The sequence below is a fragment of the Pinus tabuliformis genome, chromosome J (genome assembly GCF_031772625.1).
Source record: "Pinus tabuliformis cultivar Carrire ecotype Pingquan chromosome J, CPIR1, whole genome shotgun sequence".
NCBI lineage: Eukaryota > Viridiplantae > Streptophyta > Pinopsida > Pinales > Pinaceae > Pinus > Pinus tabuliformis.
In genome coordinates, this window is record NC_142295.1 from 665,617,487 (window position 1) to 665,645,187 (window position 27,701).

The window sequence follows — 27,701 nt, forward strand, 5'->3', positions numbered from 1 at the left end:
AAATCTTCTATAGAATGTATCTGTCATGGCTAGACCCATTATCGGGCTAGAGGAATTCGTTTGTGTCCGCACTTATAATTTTACTTCACCACAATACCTAGTGGGGATATTATGGGTAAAAAGGGAGGTACCCAAGGTAATAATGAGATATAAGGATAATAAATAAATGGGCCATAGTTAATAAATAAAGTGGTTAACCTGCATCATGTCAGGGGCCACAAGTAGTTAGGAATAATGTGATAAGCCCATTATATTAGATATATGGTATTGAGAGATCCATGGTATTGTATGTATGAAGCCTATATAGGGGCTAGAGACTCCCCATTGAGACATGTGAAGGATTATTTTATTGGCAAGCATATGGCTTGTGGAGTGTTCTCCTTCTTTAAGGAGTGATTGTATGGTGTTACCCTACCTCAAGGGTTTGATATTAATAAAGATATGAATATAGAAATGATTCTCTTTATTAATCAAATTGGGTAATTCTTCAAGAGGATCTCATATTTGCAATTAGTTTCTTAAAATTCCCCACAAAAACTGCAAAAATTGACTAGAGATTCGTCGTCCATGAATTGTCGTTAGAAAAATTTCTACAACACAACTGATTTTTAAATCAGCGATATCTCCCTCATTAGGACTCCGATTCGGCCGATTTTTTTTTTTTAATTGGGTATTTTTTTGCAAAGAATCTAGATCTACATTTTTTTCCCTGTAAATTTTGCACCAGAAGTTTCAAATCTGATTTGCAAACTCGTTGCCCCAAAAATTCCTACAAAAAAAAATAAAAAAATCTCTCTACTTTGCCCAAGAAAGTGCTCTGATACCACTTGTAATAGATCTGATATGCAAATATATGAAAATAAAAATATGCCCAGAAATAACAAGAGAGAAATAGATAAACTTCATACCTTTATTAATATCAAACCCTTGAGGTAGGGTAACACCATACAATCACTCCTTAAGGAAGGAGAACACTCCACAAGCCATATGTTTGTCAATAAAATAATCCTTCACATGTCTTAATGGGGAGTATCTAGCCCCTATATAGGCTTCATACATACAATAACATGGGGCATTACCATGGGTCTTTCAATACCATATATCTAATACAATGGGCTTATCACATTATTCCTAACTACTTGTGGTCCCTTACATGATGCGCTTAACTACTTTATTTATTAACAATGGCCCATTTATTTATTATTTTTACATCTCATTATTACCTTGGGTACCTACCTTTGTACCCCATAATATTCCCCTAGGTATACTACACTGGACGCACACATGCTAAGGCCCATGTAGTGTCCAGGCAACTAAAGATACTCCCATGCTAACCTGAAGGGAGAATCCAAGGGTTTGACTATAATTGACCATCATCTCAAGCTTTTTGAAGTTGTCTAAACTCTGAACCAAGCTATATCTGACATATTCTGCTACTGTAATATGATTTCTGAAGTTGTTGGGTTAAATTGTTGATCGCATAAAAATGAAGTATTGTGCATGACATCAAATGGTCACATGGAAGATGTCAGTTCCACAGATATGTTGCAAATAACAAGATCTAGGAGAATGAAAATCTTGAATGTTTTCCATAACATGAACATGCAGACTGAACTTGTGTTTGCAGGTGACCGAGACTTACATATTGATATCTCACTATGTTTGTGCTACAAGAGGTTGACATGATTTGGATGATTGATATAGATGAACAACGTGTTGCCTTGATGCTTGAAAATAACTTTGAATTGATGATTGAGATATTCTTTGACTATAGATATCTCTATGATAACAAATTTGGACTTGACCTGGTGTCTAATGATTTGATCTGATGATTGTTGATTTTCCCTAATGTCAATGTTATGTGGGTATTCGGAAATTGGAATCCTTGTTCGTAGCACAATGGTTGAGGTATTGATAGATGTGATTCAACATGAACATGGAACCTACATGACTCATCCTTGGTGTAAGCATTTTCACCTAGTGACATAAATGACTTGTATTATGATTATGAGAATGACTTGATAAAGTTCGGATTGATAATGCATGGTTGATGATAATTTGTTGGAATAATAATAAATGAAGTATGAATTGATATGAGATCCCCCTGTCACCCATTTGAAAGTATTGATACCATGATAATAATGACTTTGACAATGGTTGTGATCTGGCTTCTAAACTTTGATGAGTTGACTTTGCTAATGTGATGGTACAACATTGATTTATGTAAGGTTGCTTATGATGGCTTAACAAGGCATTAAGCTTAGAGCATTGAATGAAGCAAGCTACCTGATCGAGATATGTTTATATTTGACAGTTATCTGATGAAGTCAGGATAATGAGTTCCAAGGTATAATTTTGATTTTGATTATGGTTTTGGTTTTACATCCTGATGGTCTACTCTTGACAGGTGATGAGCCTCTGACGATCTAAATCAGAGGGACATAGCTTCTGAAGCTTAAAATGATGTGTCATGGCATGATGAATCGATTTCTAGAATTTGGAAAAGAAATTATATATTGCAAATCTATTGAAAAATGTTTTTGAATAATGAAAATGTGAATCCTTGGATAATCCGATTTGAAGTTCAAACATGTTGTTGAACTTGACATGGAATCCGATTGTTGATTGAAGCATTGATGTTTTATTTTTAACATCTATCTGTATATATGTATGATATGCATAGAACCTGAATAAATTCATGAGTGAGCCGCTTCATTCACATAGAGTTGCCTATTTTTGAGGCGGAGATATTTCTCCTATGATATGTGACTGCATGGACGTATTGTTGTCGATATAGATTATTGTTAAGCACATTTGGATGTTGCTTTAGTATGAGATCTGGTATGATACCTTGGATGATAGGTCCATAGTACAATTGAGGATGAGTACGATGTTGCTAGCATGGATAACTATGAGGCAAGATGAAGAAGCTCCTTAGAGAGTTTTCTGAGCATGATCTGGATATGACATGGATACATTGTGATGTCATACAGTGAGATCCAATTGGCAGAAAGTCCCATATTTATAGTTGGGACCAATATACTCTCATATATTGAGATAGTGCAACTCTTCGAAACAAGATCAGGCTTGTGGTTGGCACCTCGTTGAGAGGGAGGATGATTATGGTATCCTTTTGAGATTTATATGATTATTTATCTTTTGACATGATATTTTATTTGATGTCCTATGTGAACAAGAAACAACTTCTATTGAGACAAGTTGATACCAGATTTGGGTATGTAGAGAGCAAAGTTGATCGAGGACATTGAGCCAACTCTTCCTCCTTGTTTGAGCTCCCAGGGTGAGGAATTGAGATAGCTGGCTCGTGGGGTTGAGGGAACTCTGGACAATAGGGTATGACCCCTATATGTTACCCATAGGGTTGAAGATGATGCTCCCTTATCTGGTCTTTGGAGAGTATACCTCAGTTGGCATCATACCCACAAGTTGGGCTTGTCAGGAATACCACTCCTCGTTTGGCCAACTAGTTGAGAGTGTACTTGGGATGTACAACCCAAGTCTATTATGATGCAGGTGTTCTACCACATGACTATTTAGGGTCATCAATGGGAAGATCAATAGGCAATAAGATGGGTTGAGATAACCCTATGCGATTCCAGGTTGAGATTGAGCTCCCTGATGAGATCCCAGGATCAAAATGTGCTCTAGTGTGTTTTTGGATATCCTATTGCTCGATATGTGGTTGTAGATGTATAACTCCCCCATGAGATTCTAAGTCGAGATGTGTTCCCCGATGTGGTTCTAGGTTGAGATGTGCTCCTTGATGATATGTTCTCTGATGACGATTGATGATGATATTCCGGGTAGTAGCCCATTGGAAAAGATTCCAGGTAGTAGCCTGGTGGATGAAGGGTGATAGATTAAGCTCCCCTCCAGTAACAAATTATTCTTCTTCTAGATTCGAGAATGTTCAGCATACGAGCAGGAACAATCAAGAGATAAGAAAGAATAAGCAAGGGATATATTGAGATGTACATTGATGATTTGTGATGATGAGATACTTGAGGTGGTCATGGCATGATGACTACATGACAAAGATGATCAAGGATGATACGTGATGACACTTGAAGACATAAGAATGGCATATTGATCGATGGACAGATATTGGTAGGTGGAATTCTCCCTAGTTGAGAGCGAGTGTTAATATTTACAACTGCAGTCAAATTTCACCTTGGACATCTCAGATGACTGAGATGATGATTTCATTAGATTCCTATTTTCGAGAGGACCAAAATCAACCTAAATATCACCTTATTTGGACAAGAGCAAGTTGGTTTTTGAATTTATTTATTCACTCATGTATATTGGGTTAGGTCAGCCCTAAGCACGTGTTAAATTGGACAGGTTAGCCTCAACCCAAGTGGACCCTCATGAAAGCCTATAAATAGAAGAGACCTCATGCTCATTTGGACACATTTTCCATCTTCTCTTCTCTTATTGTCTTGCTTCGGACAGGCTCGACGAAGGAAATCTTGCACAAAGGGTCTGAAACTACAGGGTCAAAGCTCGCATGATCTAGGGTTTTCTGGATCTTGGACGTTGGCATGAAAATGAGTATTTTCATCCTTGGACGCTGGCACAATATCTTCCTGACAACATCCAGGGAGCCTTGGACACTGGCACAAAGTGTTTATGGGAGCGTTCGGGAGGCTAAGGTTTTCACTGCTTAGTTTAGTCCCCAGATGCAGACACAATATGGTCTTGAGAATGTCTAGACTGCCATATACGCTCGCACATAAGCCTTATGAGAGCATCCAGTGTTTGAGGAAGATCTAAGTATGTTTGACCCCAGACGCCCTCATCCATTTCACTTGGGAGCGTCTAGATCTATTCTAGACGCAGTCTTCCAGTTCTGCAAAGAGTGTCCAAAATTGCTATAGACGCTCGCACAACCCGTCCTCCCTCTGTCCAGGACTCAAAGATGAGGTTTCAATATTCCGAAGAGTCTGCTCAGTGACAACAGTGTTCAACATAGTGACAACAATATCAAGCAGTTGACTATAGTTAGTGACATCACACTACAATCCTCAGAATCAGGGTTGTGATTATATGCATGATTATATTTGTTTCATGGATATCATAGTTGTTTTTTTGCATAGATAAATTTATGGATCATTATACTCTCTTTTACTGAATCATTTGATGACAATCTAAGAAGAAGAAGATTTGCAAGGGTTTTCCCCATAGTGGGTTTTGCCCTGGTCTCAGACCAATCCTGGTGTCTCTATGTATGTGCATGCTTTTCTTATATTGTTCATTTATGTTCTGTTGCATTGATGATGATGATGTTGTTCTTTCTATATAATTTCATATAATGGTGTATATCTGAATAATGTAATGATGATATGGCGTGAACTTAATATATTAATGAAGAAATGCAATTATCAAAGCAAAGAACAATGTAGCCCTATGAAAACTTAACAATTGAGCTCATCAACTTGAAAATCAAATAACGATTTTAAGTTCTAATGACTTCCCTTGCATTGAAGATTATTTATTTAAGTTGAAAACACTTATAATTTTAATTAAAGATCGTCAAATTGATCTAAAGGATTATGGATGTATATATGTTATTCTTTTTAAGTTTGGTCCTGGATATTTTGCTTTTCTATCTACCTTTAATGCCACAAGAGAAGCTCTACATGATGCATATAAATATCCCACTGACTTGAATCTTTCTGTGATTATTTGATTAGAGAGTAAGACAAGATCTTGCATATTGGAGTGATTAAGATAACAGGTACATCTAACAAGGCCATAGTTTCCCAATATAAGATAGAACCAAGGATCCCAAGAAGCAACATCCTCACAACAATAAGCAAAACAAGGGTCCCAAACCCTCTTAGCTAGTTTCTACTCATACTGGTGACAAAGTAACAAAATCAAAGAGTAAGATTGTCAGACATTGTAAATTTTGTGGGAAAGGTAGTCATTTGGAGTTTAAATATTTTAAAAAGATGGAGGCTTAGAGCAACAATTAAGAAGCATAACATCGAACTTGATTCTTTTTCTTCAAACACTTCTTCTCATAAACACACACTTTTTGTTTTTGGTTTCTCCTTCAATGCAACATCTACTTCTCCTTATGATGAATGGCTTATTTATTCTAGAGCATCTTATCATATGACTAAGACAATGTCATTTTTCTTATCTAAATGATTGTGACACAAAATAAATATTTATTGGTGGTGATAGATCTCTTAATGTTGTAGGGTGTGGAACAATTAAGGTAGATAATGTCCATTTTGATCATGTACTATGTGTTTCAAGTCTTTGCTAAAACCTTCTACCAGTCGATCAAATCACTCATTTAGCTGAAGGTAAAACAACATAGTTTTCACCTCACCAAGTTTTAATTAAGGATATAAAATATCCTAAGCATATCCTAGCCACTGGAATAGCTGATGATATTTTCAGGTTATGCAAGTTTAACAAATTAGGTTATCATCTTTTCCCTCAAATTTTATTGCTCACAACGATGACTTGAGCAAAATTTCGCATGAGAAACTTGGTTATCTAAACTATCACTCATTGCAACTATGCAATCAAAATATGGTGACTAATATTCCTCCCTTTTCTTACACAGATGGTATTTGTGCAAGTTATATTCTTGACAAACATCATCGCGATAGTTTTAACAAACATGTTGTGTGATAAACTTCAACCCATTTACAACTTGTTCATAGTGATTTCCGTGGTCCACTTTCTTCTCCTTCTTTCTCTAGGTACAAATACTTCTTAACTTCCATTGATGACTTCTTCAAATGCACTTGGGTTTACTTCTTAAAACTTAAGAGTGAAATTTTTGACTTGCTCTTAGCCTACAAGGTCCTTGTAGAAAAACAACATGTAAATCAACTATAAAGGTTAAGAACTGTAAATAATTGAGGTGAATATGTCAACAACAAATTCAAAACTTATGACGCTACATATGGTATTCAAATGAAACAATTTTTTATATATACACATTTTCATGCTCGCCTTCCTTTAGGTGAGTCCATTGGACGTGAACCTACACCAATACCATAACTTCCCAAATTGGTCTATTCTACATGAGAAGAAGTTGGTGATTTTGGTGGCGATCCTACAAATCAACATCATACACATTCATAGTTCCATCGAGCTTCCTCTCTTTGGCTCAAGTTTTAGAGACTCATGATCCATAAACATTTGTACAAGCTTCATGCCATCAAGATTGAGATATAATGATGAATGAAGAATATTATTCCTTAATGGTGAACTTTACTTGGGAACTTGTAGCTCTTCCAAAAGGAAGAAAACAACTATATGTAAATGGCTGTATAGAATATGTATGATCATATGGAATTAACATAAGGCCTAGTTAGTTGCTAAAGGATTCTCTCAAGTTGGAGGAATTGGCTACAATGAAACCTTTGCCTCTATCACCAAAATGAAGTCCATCCACCTTGCCCTTGCTAATGCTGCCTCACATGGATGGGAGGTCAATCATATGGATGTTAAATCTACCTTTTTGCATGGGGATCTATAAGAAGAAATCTACATGGAACAATCTCCTCACTGTGTTTAGAGTGACTCGAGCCCTGTTTGTCACCTTAAGAAATCTCTCTATGGAATGGATAAATTTATTCTTGACATCAACTTTTCTAAATGCCATTTAACCCTATTATTTACACCAATAAAGTAGGAATCCATCTCATAATGCTTGTTATTTATGTTTATCCTCACTGGTAGTTACCCCAAGCTTTTAAGCCATGTGAAATAAATCCCTAAGAATAAAGTTAAAATGATATACTTAGGTTATTTGCATTATTTCTTTAGCCTCCAAGTAATGCAAACCAAGAAAGGAATTCCTCTTTCACAGTCTAAGTATGCATGTGACCTTCTTTGTCACTTTCACGTGGAACATTGTAAACCAACCAACCCTTCTCCCTTCTACTTTGGAGCCCAAATTGCTACAACATGCACTACACTCGAAATTGATGCTACTTTGTACCATCATCTAGTTGGTAGCCTCTTATATTTGACTTATACTTGTTGTGGCATTTTTTGTTGTTGTTGGTCTTGTTTCCCAATATATGCAAACAACCCATGAAAGTCATTAGAAAACAAAAAATGGATACTTTAGTATATTCAAGGTATAACTTAGCTTGAGATACATTACAATTCAAGGGGGATTCCTTTGTTATTTGGTTTCATTGATTCAAATTGTGATGGTAACCTTGATGATTGAAAGTTTACTTCATTTTTTTTTCTTGGTTTAAGAACCATCACTTGGGCTTTTAAGAAACAACAAACTACTTCTATTTTGTTAGTAGAAGAAAACTTGTAATGAATAGTAGTTAATGCAACTCAAGAAGATTTAGGGCTTTGATAGATCTTTTAGAATTGTTTCTAGTAGCAACATCTAACTAGACTATGTTGCAACAATGAGAATGCCATCAAACCCACCACAAATCCAATTTAGCATAATTGCAACAAACACATTGAGCTACAAATGCACTTCATCATAAAGTTGATTCATGATCATGTTCTTAAAGTGTTCTTTTTTCCTACAAAAGATCAAGTTGTAGGCATTTCACAGTCTCTTATAAAAGCAAAGTTTTCCAAACTTTGATTTATGTTATGAATTAAGGAAGTTGTCATTAAGGGGGGATAGGCTTTGATGTCTCATTCCTTCTCCTATTGTGTTACCTCTTCAAATCCTTCAATCTTATCCCCAGTTGTTCTTAAGGGGGGATGTTATGATATTTAGACACTTAGGAGTTAGTTAAGATCAACTTGGTCTAATGTGTCTTTATGTAAAAGTGTGTTTTTTAGTATGTGTTTGTTGCATTATAATCCAATGGTCACCATACATTATAGACATAAATTGATCTTATGGCTCATATTCTCCATATAAACGACTATTGATCTATGAATTAACACCCCCTTTGTCCATTATCTCTATTTAAAGAGTATGGAGGGTTGTTGTTGATGATCAATTGTGAGAAACTTTAATATGTACACATTTTATTTTACATTAATAAAATTGCCTCAAGTGACCATGTGTCGTTGGGGTTGTGGACTATTTCCCTCTTAAATGATTTTAACCATGCAAAAATTCCAATGTTATGATCTTTGATTTGGTTGTGTGTGTAGTTACTTAAGGTGTTTGTCTTGTATGTAATACCTTGTTTTCCATAACATTTTCCACTAGCACTTTCACTTGATATACTTGTCCTTCCTTGTTTGGACTAGAATTTGAATCAATTGTCTCGACCCCTAAATTTCCTTCTAGGGTTATCCTCTTTACCTTGGCCTAGAGGTAGCACATCATTGAAAGTCTCTAATTTCATCCATATCTTCTAGAGTTCCTCCTTAGATCTAAATATAGTTTTGGGATATAACTCTTTTCCCTTGCCACAATCTACTATGTCTTTCTCGATTTGACCCTTGGTAAGCCCTCACCACCTCTCTCTCTACACGTATAAAACAACGACAAGAATGCATAATGAAATAAATTTAGTTTAAATCCATTGTAAGTTGGATTTATTGAAGGTTAAGATAAACTAGTCCATTGAGAATGCAAATCTTTTCTTAATTTTTTGCACTTTGAAAAGGTTTTACTTATTTAAAAAATTGATCTTCTTAAGACTGTAACTAACATAGATCCATCTTAACTCCAGATCTACCAAGTGTCAAGAGGGATAAAATCTCTCAAGATGCAAACTTCTTTTTGAGTGCAAAACTCTAGGAAATGTTTGCACCTCGAGAGATTTGATTTTTGTCATTGCTTGGTAGATCCTTAGTTAAAATGGACCTATGTTGGTTCTTAATTCTCTCTCTCTCTATGTGTGTGTGTGTGTATACATGTATATGTATACACACACACACATATATTTTCTAGGTTATGTGAGTCTTGAGATGATTGGTACACCTAACATGTGGCTTGGGTAGCTGCAACCTAGGGGCATCTAAGCCGTCAAAATTACCTAGGGATTGCACTCGACCTTTGCATGGCTGGATTTTTGCCCACAGAGTTTAAACCGGTGACCTTCACATCACGTAGTGCCTTAATAGAACACCCTGTCACAGTTTGCTTTATATGGAGTGGGCTTCACATTTATATATATATAAAAGAATTCTCATTTTGAATTTCATTAAAATCTTGATTTAATCTCTATGCAATATCCAGGTAATATTTGTTTGTAGTAGTAGTGATGATAGAGGGTTTAGATATATCTCAAAAGTAATTTGCTTTTAGATTTAATTAAAAATGTTATAAAATTAAATTAAAATAATATTTTTATAAAATATTTTGATTGTGAAATGAGTTATGGTTTTTGGGCATGTGGTATTGATAACCCATAATATTGGCCCATAGTATTGTAATAAAGCCTACGTACAAATTAATAATATCCATGGTAAAGTGGAGACGAATATTCATGGTTAAGAATCTTACTATATTGTAAGTATTAAGTTTTTATGTGCTTATTAATTAAATTTAAATATAGTTACATAATCATTATTTTAATTTATATAGTAAATTAGACCTTAATTTATAGCTACTATTTATATGTTATATATTTTAATATGATATGCATATTATGTTTTTCTTTTATCTAAAAATTAATCATAATTTTTTTAATAAAAATAAAATTATAATATAACAAATTCAATTTTATTATTTTAATTTCTTATTATTAATTGAACCAATATTTAAATATTTACATTCAACATCTCCCTCCTATTGGGCTCCATATTACTTTTAACCTTTTAGTATTTTTTATTGACATGGGCATGTTTACAAACAAAGATTTACACCATTACTACAACATCACTCCCATACTAAGCTGTAAAGTACCTCTTGGTACAAGAATAAAATAAAAATGATATATTTTTACTTTTTTAATTAAATAACTAAACTTTTTAATATATATATTTTAAATATTTTATAATGTATTTTACACCATCAATTTTAATTTTAAAATATTACAAACATGGCATATCTCACATTAGGTATAAAATATAACTATTTTTTATTAAGATTATTCCAATTATCATAAATCATATAATCATATATATATATATTTTAATTTTAAATATATTTTGTTTACCATATTTAAAGAGAGTAAAATGTATAGGTTTTTGAAAGTGTTTTAAGTTTATTTTTTGGTTTAATTTGATTATAGAGATTTTTGGAAGTTTTTAAAGTTTAATTTTTAATCTAATCTGATCATAGAAATTTCATAGAATAACAAATTTGAATTGTGAACTCTCTACAAACTAAATGCCCCAAATTTATTTGAAAATACTAAATTTATATATAATAAAAAATCATATTTAAATAACACAAATTAAAATTTAACCAAATTATTTTTAACAAAATTAAAAAAAAAAACTTCAAAACATCTCATAATTAAAAGAAAATATAAGAAATGAGAAATCATAAAAACCAACTAAACAATGAGTCAAAGGATATAAAATAAAGGGCCCAAAGTGGCTTCCCCTCGCAGTAACATTAAGGAAAAGTAGTATTAAATTCATTGGGAGTACGGAATAAAGCATACGAGGGTGGGACCCAGCACTTATGATTTTCGTTATTTTGAAAAAGTAGGATGCATGAGAAGGAGAGGAAGTGTTAAAGTGAATTGAGTTTTCAACTAGTTAATGTGGTGCTCCCTTTTCCCAACCAACCAGCAAAGATATTCATTCATAATCCATTATTTATGGACTTTTATGGCACCGCCATTTACGCCTTCCCTAATTCACTTCGCACCTCAGACGCTGCTCCACCACAAAAACAAAAGAAATGCGATTTGCCGCCTAAACCTGTTCTTAGCTTAGTACTTGTGAAATACAATTAATAGTTAAAATAAATAATTCAAAATTTGTATAGTAAATAAAAATATTATGTAATGGTTGGGATGGTAGTATAATTGGAATATATATATATATATATATTTCAATTTTCAATTAATAAAAAATGATTTTATTTAGGTCTGGAGTATGTCTTAAAATTGTTTTTGTTTGGCTAAGAGCTCGTTTTTCTTGGACTTAAGGAAATAAGTTAACTGCCCAAGATCTGGAGGCATCTGGTAGGATTGAAACCCTGCCCCTTTACGGACCACCAACGGGTTATTTCATGTGACGTGGTTTTCCTTGAATAATGGTGATGAGTCAAGGAAATAGGTTAACGGCCCAAGACCCAGAGGCATCTGGTAGGGGTGAAAGCCTCTGGTAGGGGTGAAAGCCTGCCCCCTTACGGACCACCAATGGGTTACGACCCCCTTACGGACCACCAACGGGTTATTCCATGTGACGTGGTTTTCCTTGAATAATGGTGATGAGTCAAACCTACATTCGCCGTTAGCAGCTAGAGATGGTTGTCCTCAGTGTTGATTTGACCACTGAATTATGATAAGTTTTCCCACCTTATTAAAAGAAACCCTTACTTAATGATAAATCTTTGAGGTTGTAAGAATTGATATGTCAGCACTCCATTTTGGTTGTTCCTAACCAATCTAACAAATCTCAAAGTTCCAACTAACGAATGTGAAAGGTGTTTGGGATGAGAGGACACTTAGGGGCATTGGATTCTATAAAAACGATGTTAGATGCGAAAGAAGGAGGTAGCTACTCCTCTTTGCATGGCATGGAGTAAAAGAATGGCCGTACCCTCCACAGTGTCATCAATCAAATCAAATACGATGGAAATTATATAATAATATACCAATCTTGGAAAAAGGGCACGCTATGATACCAACAGTGGCAGGCGGATGGAGAGAGAAGAAGAGAGGTATGTGAAGCCCAGCCATTGCATTGACTGCCATGTTTACTAGCTACCTGGTACCTTTGCTTCCATGATATATGTTGCTGTGCCCGAACATTGTGTGTATCATTGTGCGAACATTGTGTGTATATCATTTTGCAGGGGAGCATTGTGTGGAATGGGTCAGTTTCAGCTTTCGGCTTTTTCTGAGAGGGCCCAGCCGTGGACCAGTGCTTAAATTTGCAAAGACAGCCGTTGGATATACATGTGGATGTGCCTTATATTCAACCTAAATTTAGCGTATTTATTGCCTTCATTTCGTTTCCTAGGCCACAAAGTCATATCTTTATGGAAAAAACGAGTGTGTTATTTCATGGAAACAGAGCGTGTATCCCCGTCTTTCTCACAGTATATTTAATTATCCTGTTCTAGATAGAGTAGAGCAATAACAATAATATTTGCAGGAAGGTGGGGTTACAAACGGCTAGCAAACTGTGAATTCAGAGACGAAAATGCTCATGAATTTCTAATCGTTACTAAATGTAGCAACATGTGATGTTTTTAGCGTCAGAGGCCAGATCTGCCTTCAAGAAAAGCTGTCAGCTTCAGCCTTGAGGCCTGTATGTAGTTCATCAACACTCTAGTCGAAGTTGACAACATTCTGAAGCTGAGCGTAGTCTCTATGAAGCTGTAATGATAGAACACATAAAGCAATTGCCTTGCTTTCTTTCTTTATCAAGTTGAGGAATGGACTGTTTGGTTTGTGTGTTGCCTTTGAATGGTACTAGTTTCGTTTTCATTTGCCCTACTCTGTACAAGGTTCTGGGCGTTTGTTAGGCGTGGTTAGGATTCTGCTTTCTCCCATCAATGCACGCGTTTATTGTGTTTCTTGAGCCTTTTAAGGTACCGGCTGGAGTTTATACCCGTGTTTTGTATGGCAAGAGGTCGTGAGTGTTTAATGAAGAAAAGATACGCTGAGAATCCAAGGTTCTAACTGTTTTTAACAGAGCTCTTGTGGGTTTGTTCTTCTCAGAGTTTTTACTTCTCCTGAAACTGTCAATCGTGCAAATTACAGAATGACATCCAGATTCATCAATTGGTTTCTTCTTTGGGTCGTTATTTTGCATCTCAGTTTTCGTAATGTTCTCGGCATAAACAGGGATGGGGTTGCTCTCATTGCATTCAAAACTGCCATATTGGAAGACCCACAAGGCTCCCTGGACAACTGGAATGCCTCTGATGAGACCCCCTGTGCTTGGAATGGGATCCTTTGTACGCAGATTGGGCATGATAAAGAGCTCCGTGTTGTGGGGATTATTATTCCAAAGAGGCAGCTTGTGGGTATTATCCCATCTGTGCTAGGAGCGCTTGTTTACCTTCGCCGTGTCAATATGAGACACAACAGGCTCAATGGAAGCTTGCCTCGCGAGCTCTTCAATGCAGGAGGTCTTCAGAGTTTAATTTTTAATGGCAATTCCCTTACAGGTCCATTGCCCGAAGAAATTGGAAAGCTCAGGTACCTTCAGAACCTTGATTTATCTTTTAATTCATTTGTGGGCATCATTCCCCCGGCAATCAACAATTGCACTAGATTGAGGAGGCTGGTTTTGAACAATAACAATTTTTCGGGGCTGCTTCCTCGAGGAATGGGAAACAGTCTCCCCATTCTCCAACAGTTGGACTTATCATACAATCTCCTCAATGGATCCATTCCTCCTGATCTTGGTAATCTAACCCATCTTCAAAGCACTCTGCAGCTCTCCAACAACTTCTTTACAGGCTCAATTCCCGCAAGTTTTGGCAATCTGCCTGAAAAGGTAAGCATAGATCTTACTTACAACAAGCTCACTGGAGCTATTCCTCAGAATGGAGCCTTAGCTAATCAGGGGCCAACAGCGTTTCTGGGAAACCCTGGTCTCTGTGGTTCACCCCTGCAAAAATCATGCCCAACTCCTCCGACTTCTTCTAGCATTCCCAATCTGCCCAATTTAGGTCCTTCACATACAGGCCCATCGGTGGAGATGGTTACGAAAAACAAAGGTCTAAGTAGAGGAGCAATTGTAGCCATTGCCATTGGAGATGTGGCAGGTATTATTTTGATAAGTTTGATCTTTCTATATTGTTACTGGAGAGCCCTCGGATGTCAAGACAAAGATTCTGCAAACGAGGAGTCAACGAGTGGAGGGAGAGGAAGAGGTTGGCTTTGCCTTAGAAGGAAGGATGACTCTGAAGTCTATTCCGAGAATATGGAACAGGCAGATCTTGTAGCTTTGGATGGGCAGGTAAGTTATGATCTTGACGAGCTTCTGAGGGCCTCTGCTTTTGTCCTGGGAAAGAGTGGTGTTGGCATTGTATACAAAGTGGTGTTAGAAGACGGGCTCACATTGGCTGTTAGGAGGCTTGGGGAAGGAGGTTCTCAGAGATTCAAAGAGTTTCAAGCAGAAGTGGAAGCTATAGGTCGAATTCGGCACTGCAACATAGTTACTCTTAGAGCCTATTACTGGTCTGTAGATGAGAAACTGCTGATCTATGACTACATCCCTAATGGCAGTTTAGCTGCTGCATTGCATGGTAAGTTACCTTTTCCTTCTAATTTTATTTGTGAATCTGAAATTCAAATCTCCTACCTTTATCTCATTATTTGTTAGCATTAGCAGAATTTGTCCTAAAAATATAGGCTTTGCATATCGCCAACATCATTATTCTAAGCCTCGTGCTATATATTCCTTTACACTGAAACAGACACTACAGAATATTAGTATTCTGTAGATTCTATTGTAGTTCGTAAGCACTATTTTGATGACAGTAAGGATATTTGCATTAAATTATAAAACAACGGTGATACTCTGCATTGGTGCAGGGAAAGCAGCAACTTCTTCACCTTTATTGTGGGCTGCTCGCCTGAAAATTGCAAAAAGTGTTGCTAAAGGTTTGGCCCATATACATGAGTGCAGTCCGAAGAAATACATTCATGGAGATCTAAAGCCCACCAATATTCTCTTGGGCTTAAACATGGAACCTTATATATCAGATTTTGGTCTGGGTCGCCTTGCAAGCATTGCAGGAGCTCTCTCAACTAAACAGAATGTGATGATTGGGACAACACATCCAGAGAGCAAGCTTGGATTAGAAGCACAATCTGCCCCTGTTCATTCCATGGGCTTTACATCTCAAGGAATACTAATGAGTCCGGGCTCTTCCTACCAGGCCCCAGAAGTTTCGAAAACTTTAAAGCCCACACAGAAGTGGGATGTTTATTCCTTTGGAGTTATTCTTTTGGAACTGCTTTCTGGCAAATCTCCTCTAATTCAGGTTGGTTCTGAAGAGATGGACTTGGTAAGGTGGGTACAAGTTTCTATAGAAGAGAAGAGGCCTCTTCCGGATGTTCTCGATCCTGTCCTAGTGGAAGAATTGCATAAAGAAGAAGAAATCCTTGGTGTCTTGAAGATTGCACTGGGTTGTGTCCAAGGATTTCCTGAGAGGCGGCCTTCAATGAAGCATGTTGCAGAGTTGCTGGAGAAAGTCAGTGGCCCCATTTAATATATGGCTGATTCAATCATTTTCACATCTATTTCAATTTCCTCTGTTGACCAGAATGCAAGTCAGAAAGTACACATTCCAAGACGGCTAGAATTTGACCTCTAAATGGATTTAGTCCACTGTTTGTATGTATACTAACCAGTAAAATTCTCAAGTGGTGGCAAATTTGCCCAGGGAGGGGCCAAGATTTTTTTTCTCTGTGATCACTCCACACACAGACTGGCAGTCCTACGTGGTGATTTGTGAGTTGTATTTGTGCGTCTATTTCTTGTATGTAGCATGGCGAGTTCAATATTTTGGAATAATTGATCGCGTAGAGTATCTTGGACCCAACTTGAAACTCAAAGAAAATTTTATATATTCAATATGTTTTGGGGTTTCATTTTTTATTAATTTTTATTTTACAAGAGAATATTTTGGTCTCTGCTACCAATGATTTGACAAGTCGAGTTCAATAATCTTTCCTGGTTTACTACTAACATACCCAGCAGGCCAGGAAGATTTCCTCTAATGTTCAAGAGCTCAAAAATCAATACGGCCTCACAAAATTTAGTGTGCTAGCAGATGTCCAACATGTGGTGCTTGGGGAATTTTCAAGTCTCCTAATCTTTGTGAAGGGAATTTGATATGCAAGGGATTCTTAACATGGATGTCGATTGAGGGAAAGACTGATCTTCCTGTGTGGAATATTGAGTATGTTCACACATTTGGAGACCTTGAATCATGGCAGAACAGTGATCATGCAATCAGTTAATAGTGTTTGCAACCATGGTCCAAGGATAGTCCTGGGGTCTTTTTGGAAACAATCCTAGTAATACACAATCCATTCAAGAAAATTCCTCAATTTAAGAAGGATTAGCTACCTCTGGGTTGGTGCACCTTATGCTAGATGAACGATATATTTCCAAACTGCTATTGTTTTCTTCTTTCGCTTCCATTGGGCCCTTTTATTTGCTTGAGAGGGTGGACTGCAAAAATTTGATTGATCTGGCCTAAAATTCAGATTACAAGTGTTTGGTAGGAGAACAATCCCATGTTTTTTTTCTTTTATTAGAACATGATCCACTATCCCCCCACTTATCGTATCTTATCTACCAGATAGTTGAGGACTTGTTTGAATGATGCGTTTTTGCATGAAGGCTTTTCCAACTTAAATGTTGTTACATTGTAAATGCACATTAGAGAATTTCGGCGATTTTCGAAAAGAAAGATTGCATTTGGACAATTTTAATGTGATAATTGTGGATGAGGAATTAATGTTCAACTTCAAGATATTAGGACGTGATGGGTTTCAGGATGAATTTGGAAAAAGCGCGAATGGTTATATTGATCTTTTAAATTGGTTGCTTGTATCTAAACTTGACCTTCTATTGAAGACAAGCCGTAAACATTATTACTGTTACTAAGTGCATGCTTGCATATGTGCCCTATTCTCACCTTGGTTCATTTCATGTCATATAAGATATCATATGTCTACAGCCAGCCAGATGATTCTAGAAAATTCACTCTGTTCTGTTAAGTAAATTGCAATAGTGTTGCAAATATCTCCAGTTCCAGTATCTTTTGATTTTTCTTAGTTTTTGAGGTTTTCCATAATACATATTTTGTGATATCGTTCAATATTCAATAAGTTTATTCTCAGATTTTCTGCAATTTATTCCCTGAAACAATACTTGCAACATTGGACTGCAACACTTTGTTCGAAAGGTTGGTCAACCAAATTTGACTCCAATCAAATTGTGAATAAATTTGATGCCATTATGTTTTATACTGATATATTTTTTTCCCAGAGAAAAATCAAATTTTTTATTAAGTCAATAAAAAGTTACAGCTGTAGATGCCTTAAGCATTCCTGGAAATGTGAATCCACAAGGAAAAACACACAGAATCTGAGTAAAACCGTGACTGTTATTCAGAAAACATGCAAAAACTACAAAACCATAACTAGGCCTCCCATATCACGGAGAAAACAGCCCACACATAATAACTGTTTATATGAGACTCTAGCCAATATGTCTACCAAAAAGTAAATGTACCAGTAGTGACAATAATCTGAACCAAATACAATTGATAGCACTGTGTCAAAAATAAAAAGATAAAGTAAAATGAGATTGCCAGATCTTAGGGAAAAAAACACATATCATCTGTTGTTGTACGGCTGCTGATCCGACATACAGATCCTCCCCTCCTCTGATTTTGTTATGCGCCATGTGCCAGATCCTTCCATCCTCTGATTTTGTTTAACTAGGCCTCCCATATCACGGAGAAAACAGCCCACACATAATAACTGTTTATATGAGACTCTAGCCAATATGTCCACCAAAAAGTAAATGTACCAGTAGTGACAATAATCCGAACCAAATACAACTGATAGCACTGTATCAAAAATAAAAAGATAAAGTAAAATGAGATTGCCAGATCTTAGGGAAAAAAACACATATCATCTGTTGTTGTACGGCTGCTGATCCGACACACAGATCGTCCCATCCTCTGATTTTGTTATGTGCCATGTGCCAGATCCTTCCATCGTCTGATCCGACACACAGATCCTCCCATCCTCTGATTTTGTTATGTGCCATGTGCCAGATCCTTCCATCCTCTGATTTTGTTATGCGCCATGTGCCCAAATCCTGTTGCAGAGCTTCTTTACAATGGATATTTGCTTCTGAGTTCCGCTCCCTGTATAGGTGGCAAACAGATATAGAATCAAAACCCATTTTAATAGCCGTAATCTAACTAAAGCTATTTTATTGCCTTGAAAATTATGGAAATTCTGGTCATATTTTGATAAAATTTGGCAGGAATTTTTCTAAATCCAAGTTATAGCTCTCAAACTTCAATATTTTGGGTGCCCTAGACGTTTTTGATGGTGCTAAATCCATTTCCATCATCAAAAACATGATTCAAATACTGCTGCTACTAGATTTTTTGAATTTTTTTTTTGTCTGGATTCCGGCCACTTTTGCTGTCTGGGCAATTCCTCCACCTCGGTAGACGACTCCATTTTAATATGTAATATTTCTTTTCCGAGTAGAATCAAAATGTGATTTTGACATCTCTAAACTTCTTTTTTTTCAGTGGGGGAGAGAATCCCCGCTGAAGAATCATAATACGTCTTATATTGCCGAAGCGAGCAGATTCATCATACAATATCGCTGAAGCAAGCAGAATCGTCATCATCAAGCAGAATACGTCATCATCCATCACATAAACGTCATCATCAACGCTCAGAATACGTCATCATCGACATCGAAATGCTGCAGCCGCTAACGCGCATCGCGCAGGATTCGAACGTGGTTGGGGGGTGCGAAAGCCAACCGCCCCAACCACCACATCATGCACACCGGGTGCAGAATAACCAGTTTATAACATTTAAAGAATCACTGAAAATTTGAACTATATCCATCCCAATTTCCCAGTCCAGCATAATAAGTAATTCAACATTTAGCATTCCTAGTCTCCATGAAATTCGTTCTTAGTAATATGTTAATTAATATATTAATTATAGGCTTGATCCTTGATCTCCCATAAATTAGGCCTGGCAGTTACCTATTCACCATGTAGTTAAAAAATATAAGTTAAAAAAACATGTTAATTATAGGGTTAAATATTTTCCATATATATCTTCTACGAACAGACTTCGGCATATTTTCTAGACATTTTACTTTGGGCATTATTTTAGCTTAACGAGGAATACTGTAACAAAAAAGGCCTTGATTTTGTAGTTGTAAGGTTAAGTGATAAAAACCCATGTCCCGGAATGAGAAAGCCTGTGCCGCCTAGCAGATGCGAGACAACTCCATGACAATTTTATGGAACTATGTAGCTATGTACATGTTCTTACATAAATAATATCATGGTTTGGTGGACCACCTTCCACCTAGATTATAATTGATCGTCTTTGGTGCAGTATCATACGCCAACCCAAACTTGGTGAACGTACTCTCACATATATTTGATCGCTGAAGATTCAAAGAAATGATTTCTATATGATTTCAACACATGTATGCATGCATCAAGGGAAGGAATTTTACAGGGAAGTATTTGATCATTTCATTGGGTATTAGGTGACAACCTTTGAGATTTTAAAAACAATTTGGATGATAAGACTCGAATGTCTTTCACAATGCATTTGTATGTAGAGGAGGGAAGGGAATTATCACAACTGCATGTATAGTAGGGAAGGGAATTATCACAACTGCACGTGTGGGAGGGAAGGGAATTGGTGTATAGGAGTGAAGGAATTATGACAAATGCATGTATAGGAGGCAAGGGAATCGGTGTAGAAAGGAATATTTGGAAAATTTAAAAATAAAATATTCTTCTAATAATAAATTAAATATTCCTTTCTACACCGATTCCCTTGCCTCCCATACATCATATTAATATTACTAAGTATTTATTTTTAAAATTTTGAAATGAATATTAATATTACTAAGTATTTATTTTTAAAATTGTGAAATGATAAAAAGAATTGAGATGAAAATACGTTATATATATATAAAAAGAATCGCCATAAAAACTTTATTTTTCAAAAAAATATTTTATCTTATATCTAGTATTAAGGATTTGTTTTTAAAATTTTGAAATTGTAAACAAAATTTAAATGGAATATTCATGTAATTTTTATAAACATTTATATATGAATTTATAAACATTTATATATGAATTTATGGGAAGGAAATCGATATAATTTGATTTATCTTTTAAGGAAATATTTTGATATTTTTCTTAGAAATAGTTGGAAACCTTTAAAAGTTTGAAATTGTAAAAAATTCAGAAAACATCATTCATTATTTAGTCCTAAGGGTTAGTTTAACCAATGGTCATTGATATTATTAGCCATTTAGGTAGTTATATGTTTAATAGATGCCTGGTTCGAATCCATAGGATTGAGGTGCATTAGCTACGTCAATAGTTTTACTAAAAATATTGAGGTGCGTTAGTTATGTCAATAGTTTTACTAAAAATAATATTCATTGATGAAGTATCCCTTGGGGCTTCTTGGCAATGTTTTCCTTGGAAAAGAAGAAAAAAAAATGTACCATCATCATCCTCCAAGTGCATTCCATCACTTATTTGCATTCCATCACTTATTTGTGGAGGACAAGACAAGCCATGTATAATAATCACTAAAATGAATAGAATACCGAGAGTGAGATGGTGCTCCTCTATCAACACATACAAGTGTGATCTCCCATGTTGTTTGTAATGAGGAACGAACAAATGTGAAGGGTTGGAATGGGTTGGATTGTATTTCAATTCGAATAACCCTTTTTTGTTGGCAAGTGAAAATAAACCATGTTTTTTTATTTGTAAAGAAAATAAAAAACACTTACCTCAAACATTAGGCAATAAAATTTAATATATAACTTATCAAAACAAATGCATGCATTGATAATATTGGTTATTATTAGTTCCAGAATAATGTTATTGTGTTATTCTTTTTAAAGACGTCACTACTATAAAGTTTAGACAAAATTTCACAATCTACAGGAGTTTCATATTAGAGCCTTGTCCAAATTCTATACTTATTTCACAATCTGTAAGACTTTCATATTAGTGTCTTGTTCAAGTTATATACTTAAATTAACATCAAAACATAAATGTAATTGGATGTCTATTATGGTGGTTCAAACAAAATTATCATCTCGTGTAGTGTTCAAAGAAGAGGATGCTATTTTTCCAACCAGATTATTTTTAGACGATTTTTGAAACATTGATTGAAATTGACCATTATATTATTTTGGTATTTTTTGGGTGGAAAAATTGACGCTTTTGTCAAGCCATTTTAACCGTGGCTTTCATTATTGTCATTTCAGGTCTAATTTTTTTTTGAACATTGTTAGGTTTTAAATGGTGTTTTTGTGATCAAAACTTTGTTAACAAAGTTTTTAATGCACATAGTTTTACAGATTAAGAGCTCTCCAATGATCTGAAAATCACCTCAATTAGAGTTTATATGTAGAAGTTATGTCTCTTACAAGTTGACCTATCATTATATCAAATGAATGCCTTGTCAATCTCCATTATTTATACATATAAAGCTAGTCAAGTGTGGACTTTCAAGAAAAAATTAGAGGGCCCAAAACCCTAACCCTAATTAGCATTTGAGACATGTTGAAACCCTAACCCTGCCATAAATGACTATTAGGAATACTTAAAAACTAGGTCACTAATATAGGTGGGGTTCCATTCTTATTATACTGTTGCATTGGGGAGTTACAATGGAGGCATGTAAAAACCTTAACCTCAATCGGAGATGGCTATTAAGGCATACTTAAAATCTCAATAGCTACGATAGGAATGGGTTCCATTCTTATTGTATTGTTTATTGTTCCATAGTGGAGTAACACATTTGGGGGTGCAATATTGAAAAAGAATGAGTTGAAGATTGTATAATAGCCATACAAAGCTACAATGTCCACAACAACAACTCCATAGTGAATGCACTTTCTTTGTATTAGCATTTCTTAATAGAGAAGAAAGGGATAGAGCATCAACAACTACTCCATAGTAAATGCACTTTCTTTGTATTAGAATTTCTTAAAAGAGAAGAAGGGATAGAGCATCAACAACAACTCCATAGTGAATGCACTTTCTTTGTATTAGCATTTCTTAAAAGAGAAGAAAGTGATAAGAGCATATGCCTGCGCTTTTTAGGAGAATTTTTCTCATATTGGATTTTCTTATTGCCCTGAGAGGTTCATTCTACAACCCAATATGAGGGGATGTGTAAGTTTGTCCGTCCATCTATCGAGTTGACACGTGCTTCTTTAAAATAAAAATAAATTTCTTCTAAATAGAGAAAAAAATAATGTCCTCCATAATAAAAAAATGTATGTATATATCATGAAAAATAATTTTTTATGGTTAAAATGTTTATTTGGTCTTATATATACTCTATATGGCATTCAAAAATACAATTTAAATAAAGAAAATTACACATTGTATTTGCACTCTAAAGAAGTTTGCACATGAAGAAATTTGATCCCTCTCGACTCATGTATGTTAAATCCGTATTTAAGATGGATCTATGCTGGGGTAGATCTTGTGTTCATTATGTGGAAGTGTGCTAGGCTAGTAATATTAACTCTGAAATCTAAAGTAAAAACATTACGTAGTAAATCTTGTGTTCATTATGTGGAAGTGTGCTAGGCTAGTAATATTAACTCTGAAATCTAAAGTAGAAACATTGCGTAATATATGATTGTAAAATATCATAAGGTTTGTTGTGACAACATGTTCTAGTAAAATATTCACCACAAAATTTACACATCTAACTTTTTCGTTATTTCATTTTATAATTTTCCAAACAAATACTAATTCTCCAAAAATATATTTTGTAGATAAAAGAAATACATTTAAATATAACATGATTCACATTGATAAATACTTTAAACCAATTTTCATTGCCTAAATGTAATAAATTAGAAATAGAGTTGTATAATGTAAATGTTTACTACCATATGTTGTCATGTGCACTTAGAAATTTATTTTAAAACCTTTTTACAATTTTAAGGTTAATTATAAATCCATGAACTTTTATGTAATGTATTTAAGATATTATTATATGTACCATCTGTTGTCATGTGCACTTAGAAATTTATTTTAAAACCTTTTTACAATTTTAAGGTTAATTATAAATCCATGAACTTTTATGTAATGTATTTAAGATATTATTATATGTACTTATTAAGATGGGTCATAATGAGATAGATGAATAGTGAAGTTTTGATATTCAATTTTATATTTCTTACTATTAAAAAATAAAAAATAAAAATATTGTTTTAAATGGTTGATAATTTTTTTTCTCTATTTAAATTAATATTATAAAAATTAATTTCATTATTATTTTTTTTAAATATACTGAATAAGACAAATAAAGAATTGAGTCACAAAACATAAACTTCCTAAAATCTCATTTCAAAACTGGTGGGCTAACTTGTTTGTGAAGTGTAGTAAATAAAATGTTATCCCAAAGAATTGAAAAAAAAATTAAAAAAGAAAAAACACTTTTTATTTCTTATTATTTTATATTTTTTTTTTTTCACGTAGAAAAAAGTCGTAATTTATATTCATGATTGAAATAAATTACATTTTGTAGATGCTTGGAGCATATGCAAATGGCTGTCCATGGTTAGGACAAAAACTGAAAAAAAATAAAAAATTTCAAATACATCAAGCCTATATTTTTCTGCCCTTCTTCTTTTCCACCCTACGCCAACCCTGTGAGTCAGGAGGGGGAATAATGATGGCCTGCGGGTGCTCGGGTATGTTCGCTGGAGATTCTTTGTCGGATTCTGATCCTTCAGATCCGTGAGTTCTTTTGTTGCCACTGAATTCCAGCTGTGGATTTGTCTGCAGCTGGAGATGGTCCTCCATTTGAGGGTCTGGTGCTTTTTCTTCCTGTGTGCCGTTCTGTTCCATATTTGTATCCGGTTCCTCTTGGGTCACTGTATGCTCTGCTCTCTGCATGTCCTCTTTTTCCCTCCAATCGGTGTGCTGCCATCCTTTCGGCTTTTTTGGTTGTTTCTTGTTCACTTTGGGGTCCTTCTTGCCCAGTGGGCAGGTGTTTTGAAGATGCCCTGTTTGCATGCATCTAAGGCATCTGAATGCTGTATTTTCATAATCAAGCGGCTGTATCCTCTGCGTGTTGTTATAGTTCAAAGTGATGCGGTCAGGTAGCCCCAGACTTAGATCCACTTCTACACATATTCTAGCATAGGTGAATATTCCTTGGTTAATTCTTTCTTCATCTGTTTTAAGGTATTTCCCCAAAGAATTCCCTATGTCTGATAACACTTTACCGTGCCAGAAGTGTAGAGGGAGGTTATGCAGTCTCACCCAAACAGGTACGGTTGTCACTTTCATAGTATTTGCATCAAATTCAGGGAACCAGGGGATGGTGAAGAGGCCAGCCTTTCCCCAAAACCATGGCCCCTGATTGATAATGTTATCACGTTCCTGCTCTGTTGTAAAGCGGACTATGAAAAAACCTTTTGAGCAGAGATGAATTTCACAGTCAGGTGACCATGTTGTGAGGATCCAGTGATGCAGGGCATCTGATTTTGGCCAGAAACCATTAAATCTACATATAACAGCATGAGTGGCTAAATCAGTGTGTATATTGATTACCCCCAGTGAAGTTACCTGGATCGTTGGAGCTTCTAATGTTTGTTCCACAATGTAGGGACCTGGTAGCTCTGGTGCTGGTACTGGTTTGGGTTGAATGTTTTCCCCTTTACCGTTCACCGCATCCTTGAAAGAGCCTGTATTCTTTGAGCTGGTCCCATTGACTGCATCACGAAAGGAGCCTGGAGTCTGTGTTCCGCTTGCTGATGCTCCTCCCCGCAGCCTCATGTTGACTATGATGTTTGATCCTGGCTTGATGTTGTAGTGGCCTATTGTCCAGTGATCTTGTAACGATCTGCCTTCTGAGAGCAGATGTTGGTATCGTTCCGGAAGGCCACTGTGCTTGACGATGATTTCCTTCAGTTTTGAGACCTTGTCTGAAGCTTGAACCCAGATTGGGGTCGATTTCCCAGTGGGGGGCTTTATAAAGATTTGGAACCCTAGATCTGTTGAGAATGCCTTCAGATCCCCTGAATTTGCCTTGCGCACATTCCCTTGGATCTGTACGAGATTGGGTCGATATGCCATAATAGGGTCTAGTTCTGTTAGTTGAGGGCCTGCGTTGTACAGGATGTCGCGGATCGATGGGAAAGTAGCCCATTCGGAGCTCCAAGGTAGGAGAAAAGCCAGATCTACTCCGATAAAATACAGAGCATCATTCTGATATTCAGTGAAGAGGGTGTTTCTGCCATACCTTGAACAAGAACTACTGTTTGCCTTCCCACGAGTTTCGTTGTTGCAGTAAACCGCTTCACCTCCGAGCTTGTTCTCGTCTGCGTCTGCTGGATCCTGGTGATATCCTGAGTGGTCATACGAAACCCTTGTTTCGTTCCACTGCTTGACTGCGCCCTTTGTCTCCGTTTCTGGCAGATTTCGGCGGTCCAGGGGTTTTTTCCTTCTAGGATTTACTTGAGCGCGAGGCTGTGGATGTCGATAGGCGGCCATGGAGCTGGTTCCTCCATGCACTAAGCCGGTTACCGAGCCCGAGAAGTAGCAGACGCAGTGGGCCATCTCCGGGTTCGATCGCTGGTCTCCGGGATATTCGCTCTCCTACTTCCTTTTACAATTAAATTCCCTTCTTATTATTTTATATTATATAACTACTTAAAAAATTATATATATATATATTTTGTTCTTTTAAATAACTATTTTTTGAAAAATATAATTAAAATTATTTAAAAGATAATATCCAAAAATTAATTAAAAAAATATTATTTTAATTATTAATAATTATATAATAATATATATACTATATTTTATTTGAATTTTTATTTTTATTTTTAATATGTATAGATGTTCCAACCACTCAAACATATGGAGTTAGGAAAACTAAGGACCAATTTATTAATAATGTAAAAATAAAAAAATAATTTTATAAAATATATATCTATTTCACTTCACCTATATTTATGAAGAAGGCGGCACGAAATTTTCATGAAATTTTATTATTAATTTATTTTTTAAATCAAATTTCAAAATTATATTGAAGTTAATATTATGATTAATGAAAATTAGTGTGCCAATTTATAATTGGAGAAATTTAAGATAAAGCTATTTAATAGAGAGTTCACATTTCTAACATCATTTAGAGAATATATAACTTTAAATTACAAGTTTTTAATTTTTAAGAAGTTAACATTCACACGTAAGAGTGCTAGTTCTTCCATTGTAAAAATAAAAAACAAATCAATTTTAATAATGTTGAAGGATAAAAAAAAGTGAGATATTATCAATGAGTTTTGCAACTAGATGTGGGATATGGATGGAGGTGATTTTTGCAACCTTGTTTAGGAAGTATTTTCTATAGGGAGTCTTTCAAAGTTTCTTAATCAATACGTTATCAAGCTTAATACAAATAATTTTGCGAGAGACTCTAATGGTCAGTGCATTTGATCACTTTTATTGAATGTTGCCTATAAAATTATGGCTAAGGCTTTAGCTTTGAGGATATAGGATGTGGTTCAGATAATAGTTTGCTGGGAGTAGACATGCATTATTTAAGGACACGTTATCTTAGATACAGTCTTGTCAACTTGGGAGGCTATGGAGTGGGCCAAAGCGATAGGTTAGTAGGCCCTTGTTCTAAAAATTAATTTTGACAAAGCTTATGATCATATTAACTGGACATTTATCATGCATATGTTGACTTGCCTTAGGTTTGGACAACAATGAGTAGGCATTGTCAACACTTTTTTTACACGTGCATCTACTTTTCTTTCAATGAATAATGTGTTTTTCCCTTGTATCCATCTTCATAAGTCCATTAGACAAG

General features: G+C 35.4%; 1 protein-coding gene and 1 long non-coding RNA gene across 3 annotated transcripts in view; one reads left to right on the top strand and one right to left on the bottom strand.

The window, feature by feature from the left end:
- The first annotated feature begins 12,665 nt into the window (after nucleotides 1-12,665).
- On the top strand, nucleotides 12,666-16,683 carry LOC149228638 (receptor protein kinase-like protein ZAR1). 2 transcript variants are annotated; one of them, XM_089378309.1, is made up of 3 exons: nucleotides 12,666-12,781; nucleotides 12,917-15,325; nucleotides 15,615-16,683. In XM_089378309.1, exons 2-3 carry the CDS (start codon nucleotides 13,831-13,833, stop codon nucleotides 16,292-16,294), a joined length of 2,175 nt encoding a protein of 724 aa, XP_089234435.1. In that variant the 5' UTR covers nucleotides 12,666-12,781; nucleotides 12,917-13,830; the 3' UTR covers nucleotides 16,295-16,683. The 2 variants fall into 2 exon arrangements, with proteins under 2 accessions (XP_089234435.1, XP_089234434.1); XM_089378308.1 differs by lacking the exon at nucleotides 12,666-12,781 and having other exon boundaries at nucleotides 12,788-15,325.
- A 1,501-nt stretch (nucleotides 16,684-18,184) lies between these two features.
- Nucleotides 18,185-27,701, bottom strand: part of LOC149228639 (uncharacterized) — a 58,820-nt gene continuing 49,303 nt past the window's right edge. The window contains exon 2 of the long non-coding RNA XR_016247892.1: nucleotides 18,185-18,973. This is a non-coding gene — a long non-coding RNA (uncharacterized LOC149228639). The remainder of the gene's footprint in view (nucleotides 18,974-27,701) is intronic.

Excerpts from the sequence above, each read along its gene's own strand:
- LOC149228638 (XM_089378309.1), top strand. The coding sequence starts at position 13,831 with ATGACATCCAGATTCATCAATTGGTTTCTTCTTTGGGTCGTTATTTTG. Across the intron at positions 15,326-15,614 it reads TTTAGCTGCTGCATTGCATG|GGAAAGCAGCAACTTCTTCA; the intron begins GTAAGTTACCTT and ends GCATTGGTGCAG.